The 21,749-nt window shown below is 41.0% G+C and overlaps 1 protein-coding gene across 4 annotated transcripts in view; it reads right to left on the bottom strand.

The window, feature by feature from the left end:
• NAV2 (neuron navigator 2) overlaps positions 1-21,749 on the bottom strand; it is a 429,065-nt gene that overhangs the window by 88,677 nt on the left and 318,639 nt on the right. For all 4 annotated transcript variants that reach the window (XM_009886259.1, XM_009886256.1, XM_009886257.1 and 1 more), the window contains 3 exons: positions 18,446-18,554; positions 16,097-16,486; positions 420-542 (listed from right to left, as the gene is read on the bottom strand). In XM_009886259.1, coding sequence (XP_009884561.1) covers positions 420-542; positions 16,097-16,486; positions 18,446-18,554 — 622 coding nt within the window. The remainder of the gene's footprint in view (positions 1-419; positions 543-16,096; positions 16,487-18,445; positions 18,555-21,749) is intronic.

The raw sequence follows: 21,749 nt of genomic DNA, 5'->3' as shown, positions 1-21,749 counted from the left end.
CATTTATCTCAACTCTGACAGAACAGAAGTCTCATTACTGTTCATCTCCCTGGCTTCCTTTATGATCGCACTCCCATAAACTGTGGATTTTTAGTCACTTAATTCTTGATCTTTGGCCTTGACCTTTCAAACCAAATCACTGGACTTGGAAGAATCAGTGGAAATGAGAAGAGAATTAGGTCTTTTTTAATTTGAAACACTATTAAAATAGAAGTTTTATATTTTCTTGTGTTGCGTCCTGTCCACAAAATCCCAGGTGAGATTTTGGCAAAGCAATCAGAAGACAAAGTCAGCATTTATCCTGACACCTCTGTGAATGTTTAACCTAAAGTACTCTGGAGAAGCGTATATCCACCTAGTCAGTATCTAAATTCCCAAGGCTATTTAATCTTAGAGACATTTGGGGGACGAGCCCTTACCTGTCAGCATCTCCCAGTCCCAGTGAGGTATTACGCTGCATCGTCTCCCGCACTGCAGCCATGCCATCGGGCAGCCGGTTCAGCCTGCGCGTATAGAGGCCCAGACCACCATCCGTCATATACCTTTTAAAACAAGAAAACCAAATGTCACGTTTAGTAAAGCAATAAAACTTTTAGATATTATTGTAGCTAATATCTTCTGCATGTTTCTAACTGTATATTGCAATTGCCTCACTTTTAAGTGAAGACTATTACTTAGACTATGAAGCAAGGAAAACTTTATTCTTGGTTAGATGGGAGATATGTTTTGCCTCTCATTTTTCTCCATTACATCTTGCACTCTCTCTCATCATTAAGAACTGAATTCCAACATACTTGTGACAAAGGAAGAATGCTTACGTTTCATTAAGGATGACTAGATGGAAGTCATTTAATATTTGCAAATGCTATCATTAATTATCCCTTCCCATCCAAAAAAAATGCATGGTTTATACCACCCCGAACTATTTTGTGTGTGTTAAAACAACACGATGGAAATCTCAACCCTTTTACAAGTTAACTGCAAAAAATCACATTGAATTCATCCTAGGTTTTGTTAATGGTCCATGAATAACGAGTATCCCAAGGTTTATTGTAAGAAATCAAAGTTGCGGCATGAACAAAAAGTTTTTTTCAAGCTTGTTTTGGCTCCTACATTGTATTCTGTCCGCAACTGCGACCTGCAGACATCCGCATGTTACTATTCCTAGACATTAAGCAGTGCCAGGTGTATATATATGATACTTCACAAGTTGCCAAGATAGCACATTTCTTACTTTCCAGTTCAGACAAATGAAAAATGAATCATAAAGTGAAGAGAGATGGCACTGGGTGGACAAGAACAGATAGATGTTGTTGATCGCCAGGGACAACTCCTCACGAAAAGGCAGGCTGTGTCATCCCGCAGTTTTGCTGAAGTCTGTACCCCCGCAGCCAGCAACAGCCATCATGTAATCTAACTTCAGGATGTGGTGGCAACCAAGAAAAGAAAGCTTTAAAAACTGTACAACTACCTGTCACTTTGGTTCAGTTTATGAAAAAAATATTTAAGTATAGGAATACTGAAATTAAGAAGTTACTCCAGTCTTCCCCTCTTTAATAGCGCCTCAACAAGCTGCCCTACAATGATATCTCAACAATGTTTTAAAGTATTTTGTGGCCTTTCATTATAGCAATAGGAAAAAAAGTTAAAAGTGTCAAAAGAAAACAGGAGGATTTTTCTCTTGATTTAGCTTCATTTCTTAAAGTATTTCTGACTACAGATACACGCAAGTTAGCTTTACACTAGAAAGGCAAGTCCCGTTCACCTCCCAGGACGTTGGCATGGAGCGAGTTCTGTGCTACCACCAGCAGTTCCTCAGCCCAGGTACATCTACATGAGCAGCACTGACAGTTGTGTAAACACAATTTCCACACACCTGAGACTGAAATAACTCTAACAACTCCAGCAGTACGGCTGTCGCCTCTGGCATACCGTTGGACACGTAACATACCTCACCGAGTCAGGAGCTGACAAGACTGTGTCCTCTTAATCCTTTAGCCACTCCTAGTGAATCCACAGCAGCCCATGGAATAATATCCAGAAACACGGGACACCTTCCTTGTTCTCAGCAAGTCAGAGAGCTTTTTCCCCGGCAGTGAGACACCCTCATCCGCAGCAAGAAGGGCAGATGCTCCTCGCCGCGGCCAGCAATGCCTCTGCCGGCGAGACGCTACTGCAACAGAGGGACTTTAGCCCAAGTCAAATTTGATTACTACTTTTAGAAAAACGGGACAGTAAAGAGTCAAGAAGCCTCGCACGATCTGCTGCTCAGCATTTCAGTGACATGTATAAAGCTGTACGGGGCCTTCCCAGGAACAACTGAGGAGTTTCCCTGGGGAGTCTAACAAAGAGGTTGCTAAGCCACTCAGGTCAGGCACAAGAGCATTCTCCGTTCAGCAAATCTGCGGGGACACGAGTCTCCAAACCCATAAACAAAGACTGTAAAAAGCAAGAGGGGCAGTTGCACTGTAACTCACGTGGAATTCGCCTTAGGTCTTGCGTTCTAACTTGTGTTTCACATAGCTTATAAATATTTTATCGTGGAAGAATTTTTTTTTTTTCCTTAAGCTACTAAAATAAAAGAAATAAAAAGAAAAGTGGAGCTTAAGACCATATTGTTATACAAACACCCAAACAGCATTTTGCAAAAACATCTAATGTACATATGCTAATTGGTTTATTGCAGATACTTGTCTGCACATGAAACATGTTTCTATATGAATACCCGTTGTACACATACTGGAAAACGCAGCTTTTGGCTTTGCTGTCAGATTTCTGGCATATGACTAGTTCTTTGATAAAAAAAGATCAACTACAGTTAAATAGATTGTTCTCCATATTCATTACCCAGAATACGTGAAATGAAACATATTACTCGTAAGAGTTAGCCATGTCGAAATCAAGGGAAAGCCTCTTTGCTAACATCGACAGATTCCATCCTCTACGCAGCAGCTCAGCAATCTCATAGATTAAAATAATCCTACAGTTGCATCAAACTGAAAACTAACAGTCGGATTTTCAGTGGTTTTAAGCACTCATAAATCTTACATAAGCCAACAGAAGCTGGATGCCTTTGGCATCTTTGACAAGATGATCGTGAGTTTTTCTAACCAAGACCCCATAAAAAAAGCACAGACATCGACAACGACTTTTACCCACTATAGGACAAGTTTCTTACATGCCAGAACAAGGCAAGATATATTTTTGTATTTTGAAACAAGTTTGTGTAATCACAGATTGAAAGCTTTATGTCTTATTTTTATTACACGCAACATCCTCTACCTGGGAATGTTTAATTCAAAAAAGATGCCAAAAGCAATGATGCCTAAAGTCCTGCCTGCAACACTGAGGTGAAAGATGAAGGGGAGGTACCATCTTCTAAATTTTGTAGAGAAAAAAAACACAATAAAAATTTAAAAATAAATGAAAAAAAATATTCTCTACTATCTATTCATTAGTCTGGAGGAGATTAAAAGTTACTGGTGCCACCAACCTCCAGCCATTGATTGCTTTTCCCTCCCCTCCATCACTTCAAACTTAATCACAGAATCACAGAACACCAGGTTGGAAGGGACCTCAGGGATGATCTGGTCCAAGAGTTTCTTGACAAAACCACAGCCTAGACAAGACGGCACAGCACCCTGTCCTGCTCAATCTTAGAAGTGTCCAATATTGGGGAATCCACCATTATCCTGGGGAGATTATTCCAATGGCTAATTGTTCTCATTGGGAAAAATTTTCCTCTTCCGCCCAATCAGAATCTCTCCAGGAGTAACTTGTACCCATTATCCCTTGTCTTTTCCATGTGACTCGTTGTAAAAAGGGAGTCTCCATCTTCTTTATAGCCATTCTTCAAATACTGGAACGTGGTGATAAGGTCTCCCCATAGACTTCTTTTCTCAAGGCTGAACAAACCCCATTCTCATGACCTTTCCTCACACAGCAGGCTTCCCAGGCTCATCTTGGGGGCCCTTCTCTGGAACCTCCTCCATCACTTCAAACTTAATCACAGAATCACAGAACACCAGGTTGGAAGGGACCTCAGGGATGATCTGGTCCAAGAGTTTCTTGACAAAACCACAGCCTAGACAAGACGGCACAGCACCCTGTCCTGCTCAATCTTAGAAGTGTCCAATATTGGGGAATCCACCATTATCCTGGGGAGATTATTCCAATGGCTAATTGTTCTCATTGGGAAAAATTTTCCTCTTCCGCCCAATCAGAATCTCTCCAGGAGTAACTTGTACCCATTATCCCTTGTCTTTTCCATGTGACTCGTTGTAAAAAGGGAGTCTCCATCTTCTTTATAGCCATTCTTCAAATACTGGAACGTGGTGATAAGGTCTCCCCATAGACTTCTTTTCTCAAGGCTGAACAAACCCCATTCTCGTGGCCTTTCCTCACGCAGCAGGCTTCCCAGGCTCATCTTGGGGGCCCTTCTCTGGACCCTCTCCAGCCTGTCCACATCTTTTTTTTTTATATAGCAGGGGCCAAACCTGAACACAGCATTCCAGGTGTGGCCTGACAAACACTGAGTAGAGTGGGATATTGACTTCAACTCTGTTGGCGATGCCCTTGTTGACACAACCCAGCATCCTGTTGGCTTTCTTAGCCACAGCAGCACACTGTTCACTCATATTGAGCTTGTTGTCCACCAGGACCCCCAGGTCCCTTCCCACAGTGCTGCTCCCCAGCCAGGCAGACCCCAGGCTGTGCTGCCCTCCTGGGTTATGCTTTCCCAGGTGCGAGACCTTACACTTGTCCTTGTTGAACTTCATAATGTTCTTGTTAGCCCACTCTTCCAGCCTATCCAGGTCTTCCTGCAGGGTGGTTCTCCGTTCCGAATTGTCCATTTCCTCACTCAGTTTGGTATCATCAAACTTAAAACTGCCTTGGCTGTCAGAAGCCATCTTGCCTTTATGAATACAACTTTATTATTGTTGCTGATTTTTGCTTTGCCATAAAGGAGAATATCACAAAGGCATATTTTTCTTGTAAAGACCATCTTCCTCAGGGAGGAATAAAACCAGGAAATATTATCCTGCATGCGTGTAATTCTAACAGTACTTAATGCTATTTGGATTTATTGCCCTATCATACAGCTACACGATATGGAATGCCAGTATACTAACCTCTCCTGTACAATGACCCACTGCAGTCCAAACAAGTGCGTTACACCAGTGATCGGTTAGGTGTGATTTTTTTGCCTTTTCTTATTAAAATACATGACAGATTTGTACTGGATGCCTTGCTAGATTCACAAGTCATAGCAACTCTTTTGCACATTCAGTGCAAAACAAGCACTTCAACGTATTTTTCTACCTGCCCCAAAATAAGAACAAGTTTAAATATACTATCTGGGGAAAAAGCGTAGTATCCAGACCCTGCGACTTTTATACAGATGCGTAAACTCTACATGTTCAAAAAATTTAATAGCTCAGCTGCTTTAGGGATGCTACCAACAGTCAATGGGGAATGACTGCCTTTAATGAAGTTGAACATCATAATAGTAAATGAATGGACAATGAGATGGTGTTGACGTTGGTTAAAGGGAGTTTCTAATCTTTTCAGGAATTAATGCTTAATACTCATCTCCATAGTTTCACTCTTCATCAGCAAGGAAACAAAATCAAACAAACTACTTTTAATATGAAAAGACTCAGGTTAAACAAGAGCAGTATTATGCACTTCTAACACACAAGTGGAAATTACAACCCACTTTCTAGGTGACACTTTTTTTCTACAAGAAAGTGGCTCCCTGCCCCATATTACAGGCATAAAGTAATTTGCTTTGGAGTTCCCTGGACAACCTGGACCTTTAAGCTTCTTTTTTCTTTAGCCAAATACACCCTTTCCATGCCTCTAAATTCTGAATGCTGTAATAAGTCCTTCCAAGTGCAATATTTTTAGGATATTTCTGATGCTGAAGTGATATATTTCCCTTTCCTCAAAGGCACGCAGAGGAAACGGGAACGGGTTATGCCAGGGATCAGTCAAATCCAGCGGTCTGAGTCACTTAACTTCTGTCCGCACTCCCTGCTTACCCATGTACGCAGCCAGCCAACAGCACACCTACTTTTATGGTCTGACAACTCTACCACTTCATATATATTCATTTCACTCCTTAATGTATGAATATGAATTTTCCAATTTTGCAAATAGATAGCCAAGGGACGGGCATTCTTTACATAAGTATTAAGGAAGAGAAGGAGCAGCAGGTAAGTCAGCAGCGCACAGCAGACCGAGCAAGCCTACCCCCATCTGCTCAGCATCGCATGGCTCCGTAATCCCAAACCCACAGGCAGCAGAGCAGCAACGTGCCCCAAAACCGGAGCTGACTCTGGCAGCCCAGGTGCTCCTGCCTTCTTCTCGGGGCTTTTGATTCAAGGTTCGTTTGGAAATAGCTGCCCAGGTGCCTTCTGGCAGAAGACTTGCCCAGCAACCCAAGTGCTTGAAACTTGAAGACACAAAAGGCTTGTAGGAATTACAGCTTTTGGATTATTCCTTGCACCACCATCCACTTTGACACTCAAAAGCGGTCTCTTTTAGCTGCAGCAATAATACCGTTATCCTTAATGTTTTCCTTTAAATGTTTATTTTCACTAGTCTTCACCTGCCTCGTCATTACAGTCAGTTAAATGAGATCAAGAGGCTTAACAAGCTTTGAGTATCAAAGAAGGACTCTAACTTTGCCAGTTGCTAAAAACCACCAACAGCAGAAAATTCTCCTCTGCTGTTTCTGAAATACGATAAATGTGATCAAAACAAACTTGTTATTGCAACCAGGAATTTGTTCTAAATCTGACTTAAAGAGAAATGTTAGCCTAACGGCAAGATGATGACAACCCCAAACCTCTCAGGCTAGTATGAATTTGGTCTTCATTTTCTGTCATGACATTGGAATTAGACCATGTGATCTTTCCCCGCGTTTTCCCCCCCGAGTCCTTCCATCCATTACTCTTGCCTGACCGCTCTCCACTATAACGCCCACCACATCAGCACAGTAATTCATCTCTCTAACCAAAGGGTTGAACGCATACCCAGTCTGTGGCTGGTTTAAATTCCATTCTTGATCCACGTGAATTTCAACAAAGGCATTCAGGAACAGGATGAGGTCCTGAGCTTTTGGGTTGGGACTGGTAATACAATGCCCAAATCCCTAACATTAGACCAAATATTACCTTTCAGGTTCATAGAAGCACAAACCTACTGCTCATTTCATTTAAAATTTAATTTTCTATTTAGGGCAGTCTATAATATATAAATTACTACACCTTAACTAAGAAACAGTAACTATTTGCAATTTAAAAACTAATGAATGAACTATGAATTGTTTTGAAGATGCTCAAAGACAAACATGGAGTAAACCCAGAAAAAAATAAATTACTTGCAGTCTCAAAAATCCTCTAATCACTGCTGGGAAGAAAGAGATACTTGTGCCACTAACACGTAAAACAGGCAAAATGAGATTATGCAAAACTTAATTACTATATTTTAGTTTCATAGTTCCCTTGGAGAAACCTCTAAAGCACTAACAAAGTGAATGGTAGCTGCTTATTCACACTGTCCAAACCAGTTTAGAAGCAAAAGAAGTTCACCCCTGTTAACTACTTAATCCTCAGACCTTTTTCTGGGGAAAAAAAAAAAGACATCTACAGAAAGAAGGGGCTTCTGTGAAATCAATACTTGTCTATTTGGAGATGTTTTAAAGACTGCCCAGCAAGTAAGTCATTCAGCAGCCATCAGATACCAATCTTTGGTCATTGCTGCTAAATTTATTTATACATGTCTTCTCAGCTGGGTCTCCCTTTCAGGAGGTCTGCAGGCTTGTTACTAGAAAACTTGCATTTGCTAAGGGAAGGAATTCCGAGGACAGTATAGCCTGTAAGGGCAACTAGGGCAGCAGCCACCCACTAGAGGTGAAATCTCACACATGCCCCCACATCTGCTGCCTCCAGGCCACCGGCTTCTTATCGGGCTTCTGAGGAAACCAGTTTCCTGTGGAATTCGCAGTCTTAGATAGACGCAGTTGAAAAGAAACTGTCAGTATGTCAGAAAAGAGTATTAGACTGAAAGAAAGCATCTCTCACATGAATGCATCCATTCCTGTTTCAGAGGAGACTCTTCTAGTCTATGATCCTCTTTCCAACTCTTGCTCAACCTTTCTGCCAAATGCACCTTAAGCTTAAAACTCACCTTCTTCTTGAGGAAGAGGCTTGCTCCACCGTCATTAAAACCTCTTTTACAAAGCTAGTCAGCCCATCCAAGACGATGACACGGATTAGGCACTGAAAAGCATCCATTTAAGGTAACGGACCTTCCAAAGCTAGAGTTAGTACACTAAGATTATATTGATATTTTTATATTAAATACAAATATTATTTCACGTTCTTCTTGCTTGTCTCAGTTTCTCTCCCTTTCCTTGGGCTGTTTATGAGAAGAAAGAACAGGTTAAAGCTTTACTTATTCCTCTTCATCTATCTTGGAGCTGAATGGCCCTTCAGAAATGAATGGAGCACTGTATCTCGAAGGAGAGCTCTGGCTATGGCAATGAGAAACTTCAAATGCCAATATTAAATATTAACAGCCCTCAAAGCAGGCTTCAAAGAAGCCAGGTAATTAAAACACGTACAAGAAGATAGCAAGACCTGAGAGAACTCATGGGAAGAGACTAGAACAGATCCTCCCCAGATTTCACAGAGGAATTTGGGCAGTGACTCTTCAATGACTTTGCTAGGAGACGTGAGGGCATCGTTACAGCAGTAGTACTTGTTAGGATTAGAAGAATTTTTCCCCTTGTGACCAGCTGACCAGCAAAAGCTTAATTATATTTAAGATGCAATCTTGCTTAACTATATTTATTGTCATTTCTGACATTTCCCCCCAAATATATCTTTAATTGTGTGCAGGTTTAGTTCAATCTGGTGAGACCATCGAGTTAATCTTCAGTTGTATGATTTACAAGGCTCAACTCAGAGCTGTGAGCGCTGCCTGTACGCAGGAATCAGGCCACAGCAGATGTCAAGTCTGGGGTCTATGGCAAATCTTCTCTAGCCCAAATCTACGTCCAGCATATCCAGATTAAAAGTGAGCAGCACAAAAGGGTAATTAAAAAAAAATTGCTCCCTTCTCTTTCTGAGGGGATTAAAATCCACGTTACTCATTGCACGGAAGTAGTCATTGGACAACCAGACTAACCTAACCCTAATGCCAGACCAATGCTCTCCAGAGGATGGGAAAGGACGCTCTCCTTACTGGAGCTGGGCCAGTGGGCAGTGAAACCCAAACGGGTCACTACGCTGGAAGGTTCACCCCTACAAAGGAGAGTAAATCACAGCACAGCCATTACGGCATTTGGAAGGAGGAAGGACTAAGCCCCGGGGTTGCAATTCCCAGCTGGTTTCTGAAATGTACCCAGTCATTCGCTAACATAAAATGAACGGCCCATTCTGGGAGAGGTGACCGGAGACCACAACCTGTGAAAATGAGGTAGACAAGACTGGAAAACACGCAAGAGGTCAAATCCTTCCAGGTGTGCAAAGGCCACTCTGGATCCCAGTGAAATGTGGGTGGAAATGTGTTACTTAAGAGAGGACAACAATCATCCCCACCAGGCTGCCAGCCTGGAGCAAGCTGAAGTTCCACCAGAATCAGGCAGCTGTCTGACAGGGTTTTACATACACCAGTTTTGGTTTAAATCCATAAATCCTTCTCAGAATCTATTTCAATGAAAAACACAGAAATAAGGACTAGAATAAGCAATCAATTTTGCATCTTCCTCTATAATTTTGTTAGGGAGAGGAACAACGCATGACCAAAGAGAAATAACGAGGGAGTGCTGCTTCTCCACAATTTCTTAGCAGTCAGCAGAGCAGGAAAAGTTACTCCACAACGACTTTGGACTCCTTCATGCCTACTCCTTCCCTGCACATGATGCGTATCGACAAAGTGTGTAGGACTGCATCTCCCTCTACTGGCTAGCCCCAGAGTGGGACCGTATTTTGTCCTTCAGAAGCTGTCCTTTTGCTCAAATTACAAAAACCTGTTGGCACTGAAGCAGTAGTTCAAACACTGCCGAAGTGGTTATTACAGAAAAAAGCCCACAGTGGGATAATGGCTATTAATAGGTATTTTGGAAGTCATTGACAATAGGACAGTATGTACAAGTAAACAAAAAAATATAACACACCACAAATTGTGAGTTAGGTTTACTGACAAACACTATATATGACCTAACATGGCCCTTTTTAGCAGTATACTGACTACAACATAGTCATAACCTCAGAGATCAGCTAGAGTCAAGCTTTTTATTCAGTATACTGAATATTTTAAATATTCTTAAGCCTTGCACTCAGTTTAGGAATAGTTCTGTTGTCAGCTTCATCAGTAAAACAGGGATCATTTATCACAAATTATATCTCAGATAACGTGCTCTCATAGAACTTTTCTTGCAGTGTAGGAAGACATGCATATTTAAAATAATTAACATTAATAATACTGAAAATGCTTACGTAATATTCTAGCCACGTGTCCTATAAAGATCTTTAAGTACAGTTCTTGGAATAAGAATATTATTTTGATTTAAACACTGTATTTTCTTGTCATTCCTACAGCACCAAGACAGCTATGACTTTACATCCAAAAGCTACTTCTGAACAGTTTCAACGTAGTTTATTAAGGAGTCAGAAATCAAGGTTTCCTAATACCATTTCATACAAACCAAAATTTTGAGTTTGCTTTCCTGATCCCTTCATTATTTGTGTTAATTAGCTATTTAGCACATAAAGCTACTATTCTGCAATGTTGAAAAGATGAATGTGCAAGAAGCCAGTCGTAGCAAGATAGAAGGCAGTTCAAATAAACATTCTGCTCAAATAAAGGAGAAAAATAAAATAAACCTCCTAATGATTTAGTCATGTTGAAGTGTTATAGCCATATAAGGAACGCAGTTTTACCCATCCAGTGTATTTAGATGAAATCTTATCACTAAAACCATACCCTTTAAAGTGCAATGTTCTTACAGTAAAATGACTAATGCAAAGCATACAGAAAAAAATCCAGTGGTAGTCACCATGGAAAAAAATAGGTCAGAAATTACTATAGTGAGCATTCAAGCAATGTACAGGGTGAACAGGTTCTCATTCAGACCACAACTAGCTCAGCCACTGTTGATTTCTAGCTAGCCACGCCATTACCCGCACCAGCCACCATTCCTGTTGCAGACAGCTTAGAAGGAAATGGTTCCTCTTCACTACCGCTACCAAGAACAAGTTCTCATTAGCAGCAAACTGCATAGTCCTCCTTTTCTTTCTCCAAAACCTTCACCCCAGTGAAGCGCTGTTACACCTGACATCTGAAAAAGATGCGTTGCTGTCTGGCTGATATAGTACAAAATCATGCAACAGAGGCACAAGAATCTTATAAGTATCAATCACACTATTCAATATGTAATGAAATCAGTCCTCAATTTTAGCTTTTCATATCGAACTCTTGATTGCTTCCTAATAGATATAAATACTAAATTTCAGTCTACAACAGAACCCTATTTCGACAATGGTTTTGGTCCATGTTACTCAAGGGTAGACAGGCCTCTGCACCACAAATCTGATTTCTACCTAAGGCACGATGCTTTCATGTGGGTTCGATGGACCTGAGCAGAAGCAAGGGATACGACGCCCGATTCCCCAGCCCAGAGTGGCCTGCTCTCACTTTTAGTGTCTTTTCATTGATGTTCCCAATTCACCTGCTGGCAGAAAGATCCCCGGGGAGCATAAAGGCTTGAACAAACAAGAAGGAACCACAATCCCATGAGCATCACGCACACAAACACGTTAAGAGGTTGTGGAAATGATCTGGAATGGTAATGTAGTGACCCGAAAGCATCAAATAAATGGGGAACATTAATAAAAAGGTTAAAAGTCTCCCCCCTACAACAGCTGCTGCACCTGCGGGAGGCCACTGCAAGGAGAATTTTAGCATAGGGTCCCTGAACATTATAGAATCATAGAATGGTTATTGTTGGAAGGGACCTTAAGGTCATCTCGTTCCACCCCCCCTGCCATGGGCAGGGACACCTCCCACCAGCCCAGGTTGCTCCAAGCCCCATCCAACCTGGCCTTAAACACCTCCAGGGATGGGGCAGCCACAGCTTCTCTGGGCAACCTGGGCCAGGGGCTCACCATCCTCATAGTGAAAAATTTCTTCCTGATATCTAATATAAATCTCCCCTCTTCCAGTTTAAAACCGTGACCCCTCGCGTCCTATCTCTCCACTCCTTGATAGAGTCCCTTCTCATTTTTCCTGTAGCCCCTTTAGTTACTAGAAGGGCCTCTAAGGTCTCTCCGGAGCCTTCTCTTCTCCAGGCTGAACAACCCCAACTCTCTCAGCCTGTCTTCATAGCATAGGTGCTCCAGCCCTCTGATCATCTTCATGGCCAACAGGTCCACGTCCTTCTTATGTTGGGGGCCCCAACAGAAGAATTGTACGCAGGCTGAGCCCTTCTGTCCTCATCTAACAGCTGAGGGAGCAGCTCACTGCTAGGCTGAGTAATTGTGGTATGAGAGAGTCTCTCGGTAACGTTTCTTAATGAGATACACTCAAAAGAGTGAGCTGGGCGCACCCCGAAGCCCAGCCTGGCATGCAGCAGGCCCATGGTCCACGCATGGGGATGCTCACATCTGCCCTGCCTTGAAGTTCAAGCTCTAGGGCGGCCGAGCTGTCAAGGCATCAAATCTCCATTTTGTCGGAACATAGCTGAAACAGCCATGCTTCTGCAAAAAATTGTTTTGACAAGCTGTGTTTGCGGACCCAAAGCCATTTCCTCAGAAAATTTGGGACCAGCACTAATCAGTATAGCCACGCTGTTAATTCTGCATAGAAAGCTGCACACTAGGGTAATGAAAACAGGGGCAGAGGATTAACTAAATTAAAAGAAAATAATTTTAAAAGGTCTTTCTGACCAACAGCTCTGTTGCCCCATTCCAAGGATAGATAAAAAGGAAATTAACTGTACAACTCATTAGAAACAGCTGGGAAAAAAAGGACAAAAAGAGGTAGGAACGTGTAATGTTAGTAGCTACAGGGAGAATCCAGTGGACAAAACCTTCTGAACAAACCCAGAAAAGCCATGAGAGTTAATGTTTCCACCTGGAACAATCTTTGGAGTGGACAGGTGAGACAATTGGCTTTGAGGGGCCACCTTCTGATGGGGCCCTGAAGCCCCGAGCTCACCCACCTTACTGCCAAAGTGGCTTTGTCATTCAGTTGATGTTTTAGCCCCCACAAGAAGACCACTTCTTACCTTTGATCCACCCCCTTGGAGACTTTCTTAGTTTAAGAGATATTTTCTGCCCGTTTGGAAAAGATACTCTTTCTAACCCTATGAAAGCACTCCCGGTGTCTGCCAGAGCTCTGCTTGGGCAGAGTTATTAAAGGAGGCCAAACGAAACTTCCCATGACCCAGTACATTTCAGAGAAAGCATCAGGATCACAGGGCTAAAATAGTTTATCTTGGCTATTGGATTTATTTTGGCTGTAACAAATATTTTGGCTTCCTTCCCGATCAGTTTGCCAATGAAAACACAGATCCAAGGTTTTCAGACTGCAGGATTGTAGCAATTCTGAAAAATGACAAAGTGAAACACATACCAGCTAATAAAGAGCTATTCATGCTATAAATGCCCTCTTGTGCTGACTGTAACTCAGCTTCTGGAAATACCGGGCCTGTTCGCCTTAACATTGATCTCAGAGATTTGTTCTGCAAAGTCGCACGGATGCCTTCTTTACAAGCAACATCTCCGATTCCTACGCGGTGTTATTATTCCTCCCCCACCAAGATGCAAGGCTATCCTATTCTTTTATTATTGGGAATAAACTGACATTGGGGAAAATAACTCATCGAACAGGCTACCAAAACATCTGTTTATGCTGGAGATAGCAACCCAGTATTATTAGGTGTCAGTGAGATTCATCAAAGGTAACACCCTCTTTTTTTTTTTATCTCCCTCCACTGATATCGGAGATTTATCCAGTGCTGTTATTGCAATTTAATACTGCTATATTCCCTTCTGGAGGAATCCACATACATGATTACTCTCCACAGACTATGTAACCTGTGGGGCTGCTTTTGGGAACATCTCCTTCAAATGCCCCCCAGTGCAGCAACAAGAAGACCTCCAAACACCCCGATCTCCAAACCCTGCCCACAACCTGGAAATGGAGCTGGACCTTTCCGATGATGGATTGACCTACAATACAGATTCTGCCCTTGGAACTCAGTCAATGACCACAACAGTGCTATATAAATCAATAAAACCAGCTCACATTATTTAGCAAAATAGGCTTTTGTAGCTAAAGGCAAAAGATGTGGAAAAGGAAGAGACATTTGTATGCATAACTTCTTGTCCTAAGAACTTTAAACTGAGATCTCGTTTATCAATCTGTGCCTGGTTATATGAGTAAATATTGAAAGTTATCCCCGTCCTTTAACAACTAGTTGGAAATAAGAGTCAGGTACTCAGTTAAAGATGTTCTTACGCTCAAGGCTAGGAGTGAGCTGTTGTGGAGTATATAACTCTTCTGCTAAATGTTATATTCACCATTCTTGGTATATAACTCACTGCTTTGGTCACAGAGGTACCAACTAGCAAAAACATTTTATTACATTATTAAACCCTTCAACCCAGAATCTAAAGACTACTCTTGTATTTTCAAATGATGAAGACTTCTATTTTTTTTTACCCTACAGGACAACACAGAAAAGGAAATGATACACAGAGATGAGTGAAGCCACAAATTTCTCTGGAAATATCATTCATAAACTCAACAGCTTCCTTATTTCCTTTTCCTCAACCTGGATTTTGAACTTTATGCACTAAATAGAGACCTGCAAAGACCGGGGCTCCTCTAGGACACGAGCACCAGAAGCCTGCCCTGATGCAATTCTGCCAGGGACACTTCTCCACTCGTACTCCAGGTGTTTTATAGAAACCATGGCACTACTCAAAAGTTAATTTCCTCATGTCTAGGCCAAAATTACAGCCATGAGTTTGAATGAAAGTCACAGTCCAGAGGAAAAGCAGTAACTCTTAATACAATAAATATTGCAAACCTTACGTATAAGCTGCTTTATCTGAGGAAAACACAAGGCTCTTCAGTAATAGGATGCATTATTAATGCAACAACAACTATTGGTGATTTATCTAAAATAGAATTTTACACTATTTTTTGCATCAGCTTCTTTATTATATGCTTCCCCAACAAAGATTTAGAAATAAAGTGTCTGACTTCTCAAAAAGGACACTGTGAAAACATCCAAATATTCACAACGGACTGAATGGAGGTTTCCAGATTGCGTAACTTAAGCGCTTAAGCTAGTGACAAAGCAGCAGCTGGATTCCAGCTTTCTATTTCAGTAAGAGACACTAAATCTTCCAAATAAGCCAACGCTACAACAAATATCACTTATAAAAAAATTACAGAAAAGCAAATGATGTTAGGTGGTCAGACAGGGAAAAGGCTGCCACAAAAATAAATATGCCATTTACATCTCAACCATCAGTTTTAACATCAATATAGTGCTGATGTATTTGAGTTATGAAAAAATGACTGAGTTTTCTAGAAAAAAATTGAAAATGGACATATTGAATTGAATACTGACTCTGGAGGAAAGAACAAATGCTTTTTCCAGTCAAGGCAGAGGTAAAATGTTGATGCAAAATCTTGTTAATAATTGTCTGTCAGTTCATATTTCTGCACACTAACTCGTTCTTTCGATTTGATTTTGCGTGTACAACTATTTTACCCTACAGAGAGAAGTAAACTCATTTCGGTCCAGTGAACTGTCCCCTAAAAGTTCAGACAGCGAAAGGGTTCAGTAGCAGTACCGAACACGCCTCACTCTCTCCATCTTGTGGGCATAAATGGATGTTGCAGTATGGATTTGACTAGACCACAACGAACTCTTGAGTCAGGAAAACATTTAATTGTGTGCACGAGTATGTTCATATATAGCAATATTTTTTTAACACGCACTTAAAACTTAAATCATGTGCTTAACCAAAAAGAAAAAAAAACAGAAAAAAGTAAAGGCACTGACCCACTTGTGATGTCATCAGCTCTGATATTCTTGCCCAGCACATCCCCATCGCTCATATAGCCGGTGGCATCCATGGCGATGCCTTCCAGATCGATTTCGTCACTTCCCTTGTCCGAGATGTCCACGTGGCACACACTGCTACCACGGGACGCTAGCTGCCTCCGCAAAGGTGCCGAATACATGTACCGTCCCGACTCCGTGTTGATGAAGCGGCTGGCGTTCCCTCGAGGAGGATACCCATTCCCCATGGACGGAGCGTCGCCTGCCTGCAGGCGGGGGCTGGACTGCCCCAGTCTCCACGATAAAGGGGTCGGTCGACCCGTCAAGCTGAGGATGCTGCGGCCACTTATCTCCGTAGTGACGTTGGTGTCGAACGTAGTTTCCAATGTGCTTAAAAAAAAAGAAAAAAAGAAGAAATGCATTTGATGGAACATGGCCTGCTATATAGAGGATCCTGAGATTTCAGGTGACTGCAAGACCCTACACCCTCAACACTCACCACGTTACAGATTGTAACAGCACTAAAACAGAATTTACCTGCTACAGCGCCTTGAGAGAGTTAGGTCCATTCCTCCAATGCTGTTCTTAAATCACGATACTCTTGCACCCAGGCCACCAAGTGTTCAACATATATGTAAGACTTAAGTAGGAACTTTTTAATGGATTATCCACAGTATCAGAGCAGAACTTTTCCATCTTCAATCATATATAACCCTATCATACCGTGGTTTTGCCACTCTAGGCAAAGGAGTAGGATATTAAGCTGACTAAAGGAAAACCATCTGAAGTACTATTTTTCTGATACATTTTCTTTTTTTTTTTTGGCTGCATACATGAAAGTCCTAATACTCTGGAGACATATCCCACACCAAGATGGTAGCAGTAGCTATTTTTACACTGAGGAAAGGATTAAATGAAAAAAACATAAGAAAAGCAAAACAAATTTATTTTTCAAAATATATTTTATATATTCATGAACTGAATATATTTTTCAAAATATTGATAATATTTATACAGAGCTCCAGCTGCAAAAGCATTTTAGCTCGCAGTCTGTAAATGCGGTTTTTGACAAGCGTCAGCGATATGAAATCTTCCATTTCTCACGTCTGAGGCTGTGAATATGCTGCATCCCTTCCATCAGTAATGTTAGTACAGTCTGAAACCACTTATCTCGGTAGTGACACTGGTGTCAAAAGTATTTTCCAATGTGCTTAAAAAAATAAAATTAATGCATTTGATTAAACATAGACTGCTAACTGGAACCTTAAAAATGGGACTGCTATACCATGAGATTTCAGGTGACGTGTATAGATTGCAAACCCTGCGCTCTGAACACTCTCAGCTTAGTTTCGGCTATTTTAGTCACAGCTAATCCACAGCTGCAACTTCTTTTACCCACATGAACTCCCCTTTTTCTTTCCCGCTCAACTAACATAGTGTTATTTCTTTCTTTACTGTGGATATTTGTTAAAATAAGCAGCATTGCACTATTCGCAATGTCATGTTACATATATGCTGCAAAAACCTATGTATCCCCTAATATAGTAATTAAATCATAATAAGCTGTCGCATTAATTGAAATCTGAAAAGAAAAACAGCAAATTTGCAAGCTCTGCCTCACTTTTAGATACAAAGCCAAAACATAAAGCATTCCCCCAGTGAACTCCGTTAGGGCTGCAGTCCATAAGGCACTGAGCATTAAGTAGGACCCCGACCTCGTTAGGGCCAAACAGCTTATTCTCCAAAGCCGCCTGTTCAGCACTGAAAACATCTGAGTCACAGAATGTTTAAATGTAGTAACAGTCTTTGTTTATTTAGAGCATATTTCAAATATTGCTGAAGATTTCCAAACGCTGCTTTACAAAGCAGAAGCGGTTATATACATGGGTGACTAGTAACATCAGAAAAATTTGTTTGTCCAAAGATTGGTCAGGAATTCAAGTTATGCACTTGATAAAGTGGGTCAAGCACAGTTCACCTGCTTATTTAAACAAAATATTACACATAGAGGGAGAGGAGTGTAATGCACTGAAGTTGTTCAAGAGAAGGATGACGAAACATTTTAAACTGTAACCTCTATTCAAACATTACCTAACACATTTAACAAGTACCAATTATTCTCCACCTTTGATTCTATATACAACCTACCACCACCAATTACTCGTTATACATCTCAAAAAACACTGGACGTTATTCAGAATCTGTGCTTTAAAGACAAAAAGTACAAGATCAGTATCTTCCACTGTCAGTGTTCATCATTTTTCAAGGATCCAACCCAGCCAGATCAAAGAGACGTAAAGTAAGAGCACAATGATTTCCATTTTCCTATAAACAAAGTCATGGCATTACCTGTGAGTGACCTGGGTTCCCCGTAAACTGGACATCGTTTCCTCTAAGTTCTGTCGAAGATCAGCAATGTTTTTCACAGTTCGTAACCGCCGAGTTTCTGGATCCTCTCCTAAACCATTAGAAAGGATAAAGCAGGACACAGCACGTTACTGAGCCATCACCTCTGCCTGAATCTGACTCAAACATATCTTTTTCTGTTATTTAACACTCTAAACTGATTACGATGGAGATACCACTCCCCTACGGCAGGCACCTGCCATCGCCGCAGCCGGACTGAGAACCAGCTCTGTACTGTAACTTCATTTCACAGGCTGCCTCTGCACCAGATGTTTCTGTATTGTCATTTCCCCGTATGACCCAATTTAAATTCTGGTTAACTTTCAACCTCATTAGAAGATATACTCCATCAATACCACCCTTTCCATCTCATATATTGACACAATTAACATCAACCCGACACAGCCAATTTCTCCAATGCTGTACTTTCACTAGACCTTCTTTTTCCCATTTTAAATAGATCTTATTCTGCAACAATAGCTTTCCAATAAAGTAAATTGTATTGACTGGGTGCTCCATCCTGAGCAATGTTTTAGGTAAAATAACAAAAGTTTTTGCTTCTCCACAGCACAACAGTTATTGTTACTTAAATATGCTATGCGACACAAAGTTGAGGGGTGACTTTTACTTTCCCTGGCATTTAGAAATCCTGTTCTGTAAATACTCTGTTCTAAAATACATTTATGTCCCTTTCTTTAACTCTAGAAGTAGAGCTTATATACATTAAAAATGTCCTCCTAGTGCCTCAGCATAATCTGTTTTTATAAAATTAATAATTTAATTGGTGCCGCAGCATAATTTATTGCTCCCGGCTGTCAATTAAGAAATGCTTTGGTTGCTAACTCTGCTGAGCTTTATATAGTTAAACCTTCTAGGAGGTTGAAGAGAAGCGAATGTCTAAGTAGTGCCAACATATTCTTTGGAAGCTGCATGCTGAAACAGAAAACCTCCGAAAAGCCATCACAAAAGTTCTGCTGGGCAGAGAAGGAAATGATTTCATTCTAGAGGGTTTACAACTCATGACTAAAGAAAATACCATGGCATATTTAAAACTTTTCAAATTTTGTATCCGCCGCCTCTGCAGGAGTGCTGCATTGGTAAACGGGCAGGATACTGGTCATCCACGCGATGGCTGGTTAGGTGGCTCTCTGTACACTATTGAAATCTGAAGTGTTGAGGAACAGATAAATAAGCTGTTGTTGGAACTTTCCACATTCTTCGCTTTAAACCTCTTGTGTCTGAAAGCTGCCGGGTTGGTGGCACAGAAAACCCAAGTCGCATACTCATGTCTCAAAGCAGCAGTGGCACAAACCACTCAGCAAAGCGCTGGAGCCCCAACTATGGGGAACGGTCCAGGGAGGGAAAGATGGACCTTAATGTTTATACAGCCATTAGCCTTTCTGAGACAAACAGCAATGGCTCAGGTAGTGCCCACATTAGCAACTTTTTTTTTTTTAAATGGGTGTCCGCTCCCTGGGAAATAATCTCCCCGAGATACAATTCACTCAGGCCAAATGGTGAAACAATTATGGTCTGGCTGGACTGGAAAGAGCTGCCTAACAAGACCGATTCCTTGAGCCAATGGGTCTCTAGGACAGAAAACATTTTCTACACTCATGGATCTACAAATTTTTGCAGTAAAGAACATTAAATATTTACAGGCCTTTAGCCTAACAAAGGTCACGGTGCTCTTTTACAGATCATTTCTCTCAGCTATGAAGGCAAACGGCAGGTAACTTCTTAAGAGAACATACATGAGACAAGCTAAACCAATTTCTATTGAGATCACTCTTACGCTTAAATTGATAGCAAATTTTTACTTAAATGACATTCAGTTGCTTAAATTATAAGTATACTTAGGAGGCAGACATTGGATAGTGCCCCTAGAACTTAATTATTAAATCACTTCGCTCTTTATGAACAGGCAGTATCATTAAACTCTTCAGCTTCCAGTTTTCCCTATCTATACTCTCTTTTGTTCTATATATGGTTTTAAATTCAAAGCACCAATAGCCGCTATGTAGGGAGAGAAGAAATCTGCCCCTTATTTCTTTTAATTTATTTGGTTTGAAGGACCATTTTGTTTTGTTTGCTCCTTTTCCCCTAAGACCCCTTTATGGGCTGCTGTCTCCGTGGGGTTTGGCTGCACACAGCTGGGTTTTGCATCTCCATTGTTTGAGGTTGTCAGCTGTCTCCCGTTTTTGGATTCCCCCAAACTTACATATTCTACTTGAATAATAGTTTGTATTTACATAACATCTGTCATTAAAGGCTGAAGACCTTTTGTTCTCTATAAACAGTTCAGTTTACAGACTGAAATCCATCTCAGCTAGGCAGTACGATGATTAAGAGGTAATACTGAAAAAGTTGAAGCAGCTGGACGCTCTGCTATTCTTACTTTGAACTGGCTCTCACATTTAAATATGAGCCCAAAAATGTTCTCAAGGATTTTATGCCTTGTGCCATTTATTTGCCTTTTAAATATTTAATCCACCTAGATAGAAATCATGCACACAGATAACGCTCATTTACGCATTCCGGCAGCCCTCTTCCTCACCAGTGACTCTGCCTCTTGCCTTTGCCATCAGCATACGCGCACGCAGGTGAAAACGCAGCGTTGACAGAATGTGTAATGCAGTATGAAATTAATCCAATTGTGCAACTTTTAGCCACATGATTTTTCCAAGCAGGACAGTTGCAAAACTCACATTAAACCGGAGGACACCAAGACTAAGTAGATGAAAAAACCTGAGATACTCTCCTGATGAGATATACTGCAACACTATGCAGAACGCAAAGTCATAGGCACTGCTGAAATTGGAATACGTGGAGACTTGACAGTGACTTTAAAACCACATTTTAGATCTTTAGTAGAATACGGTCGCTAAAAATTGCTCTGTTATATTGATAAGCTTAAAAATGATTGCTAATTATCATCTACTCCTTACAGCAGCATTTTTTTGTGGATGAACATATGAAGTACTTTCTAATTTTGACTGCTAGTATGCTAATTACTATCAGTTTCAGCTTCTGTATGCTGGACACAGTAAACCGCAGTTGGATTTTTGGTCTCCTATTGCTGCAAGGCCACTTCCTAAACTGATCAGATTCATCCGAGTGAATACTGAGATTCCTCCAAACCTTTAAACAAACCAAAACATCAAGGAAATTAACTTAATTTCTTCTGTACATTCTGAAGCAAGGTTTTAAAAGGTAAAAAATATATATAAAATGTTTGGGAATACTT

Source organism: Charadrius vociferus, unplaced genomic scaffold, assembly GCF_000708025.1.
Source record: "Charadrius vociferus isolate BGI_N301 unplaced genomic scaffold, ASM70802v2 scaffold115, whole genome shotgun sequence".
NCBI classification, from domain to species: Eukaryota; Metazoa; Chordata; class Aves; order Charadriiformes; family Charadriidae; genus Charadrius; species Charadrius vociferus.
This window is presented reverse-complemented; position numbering and strand designations above follow the sequence as displayed.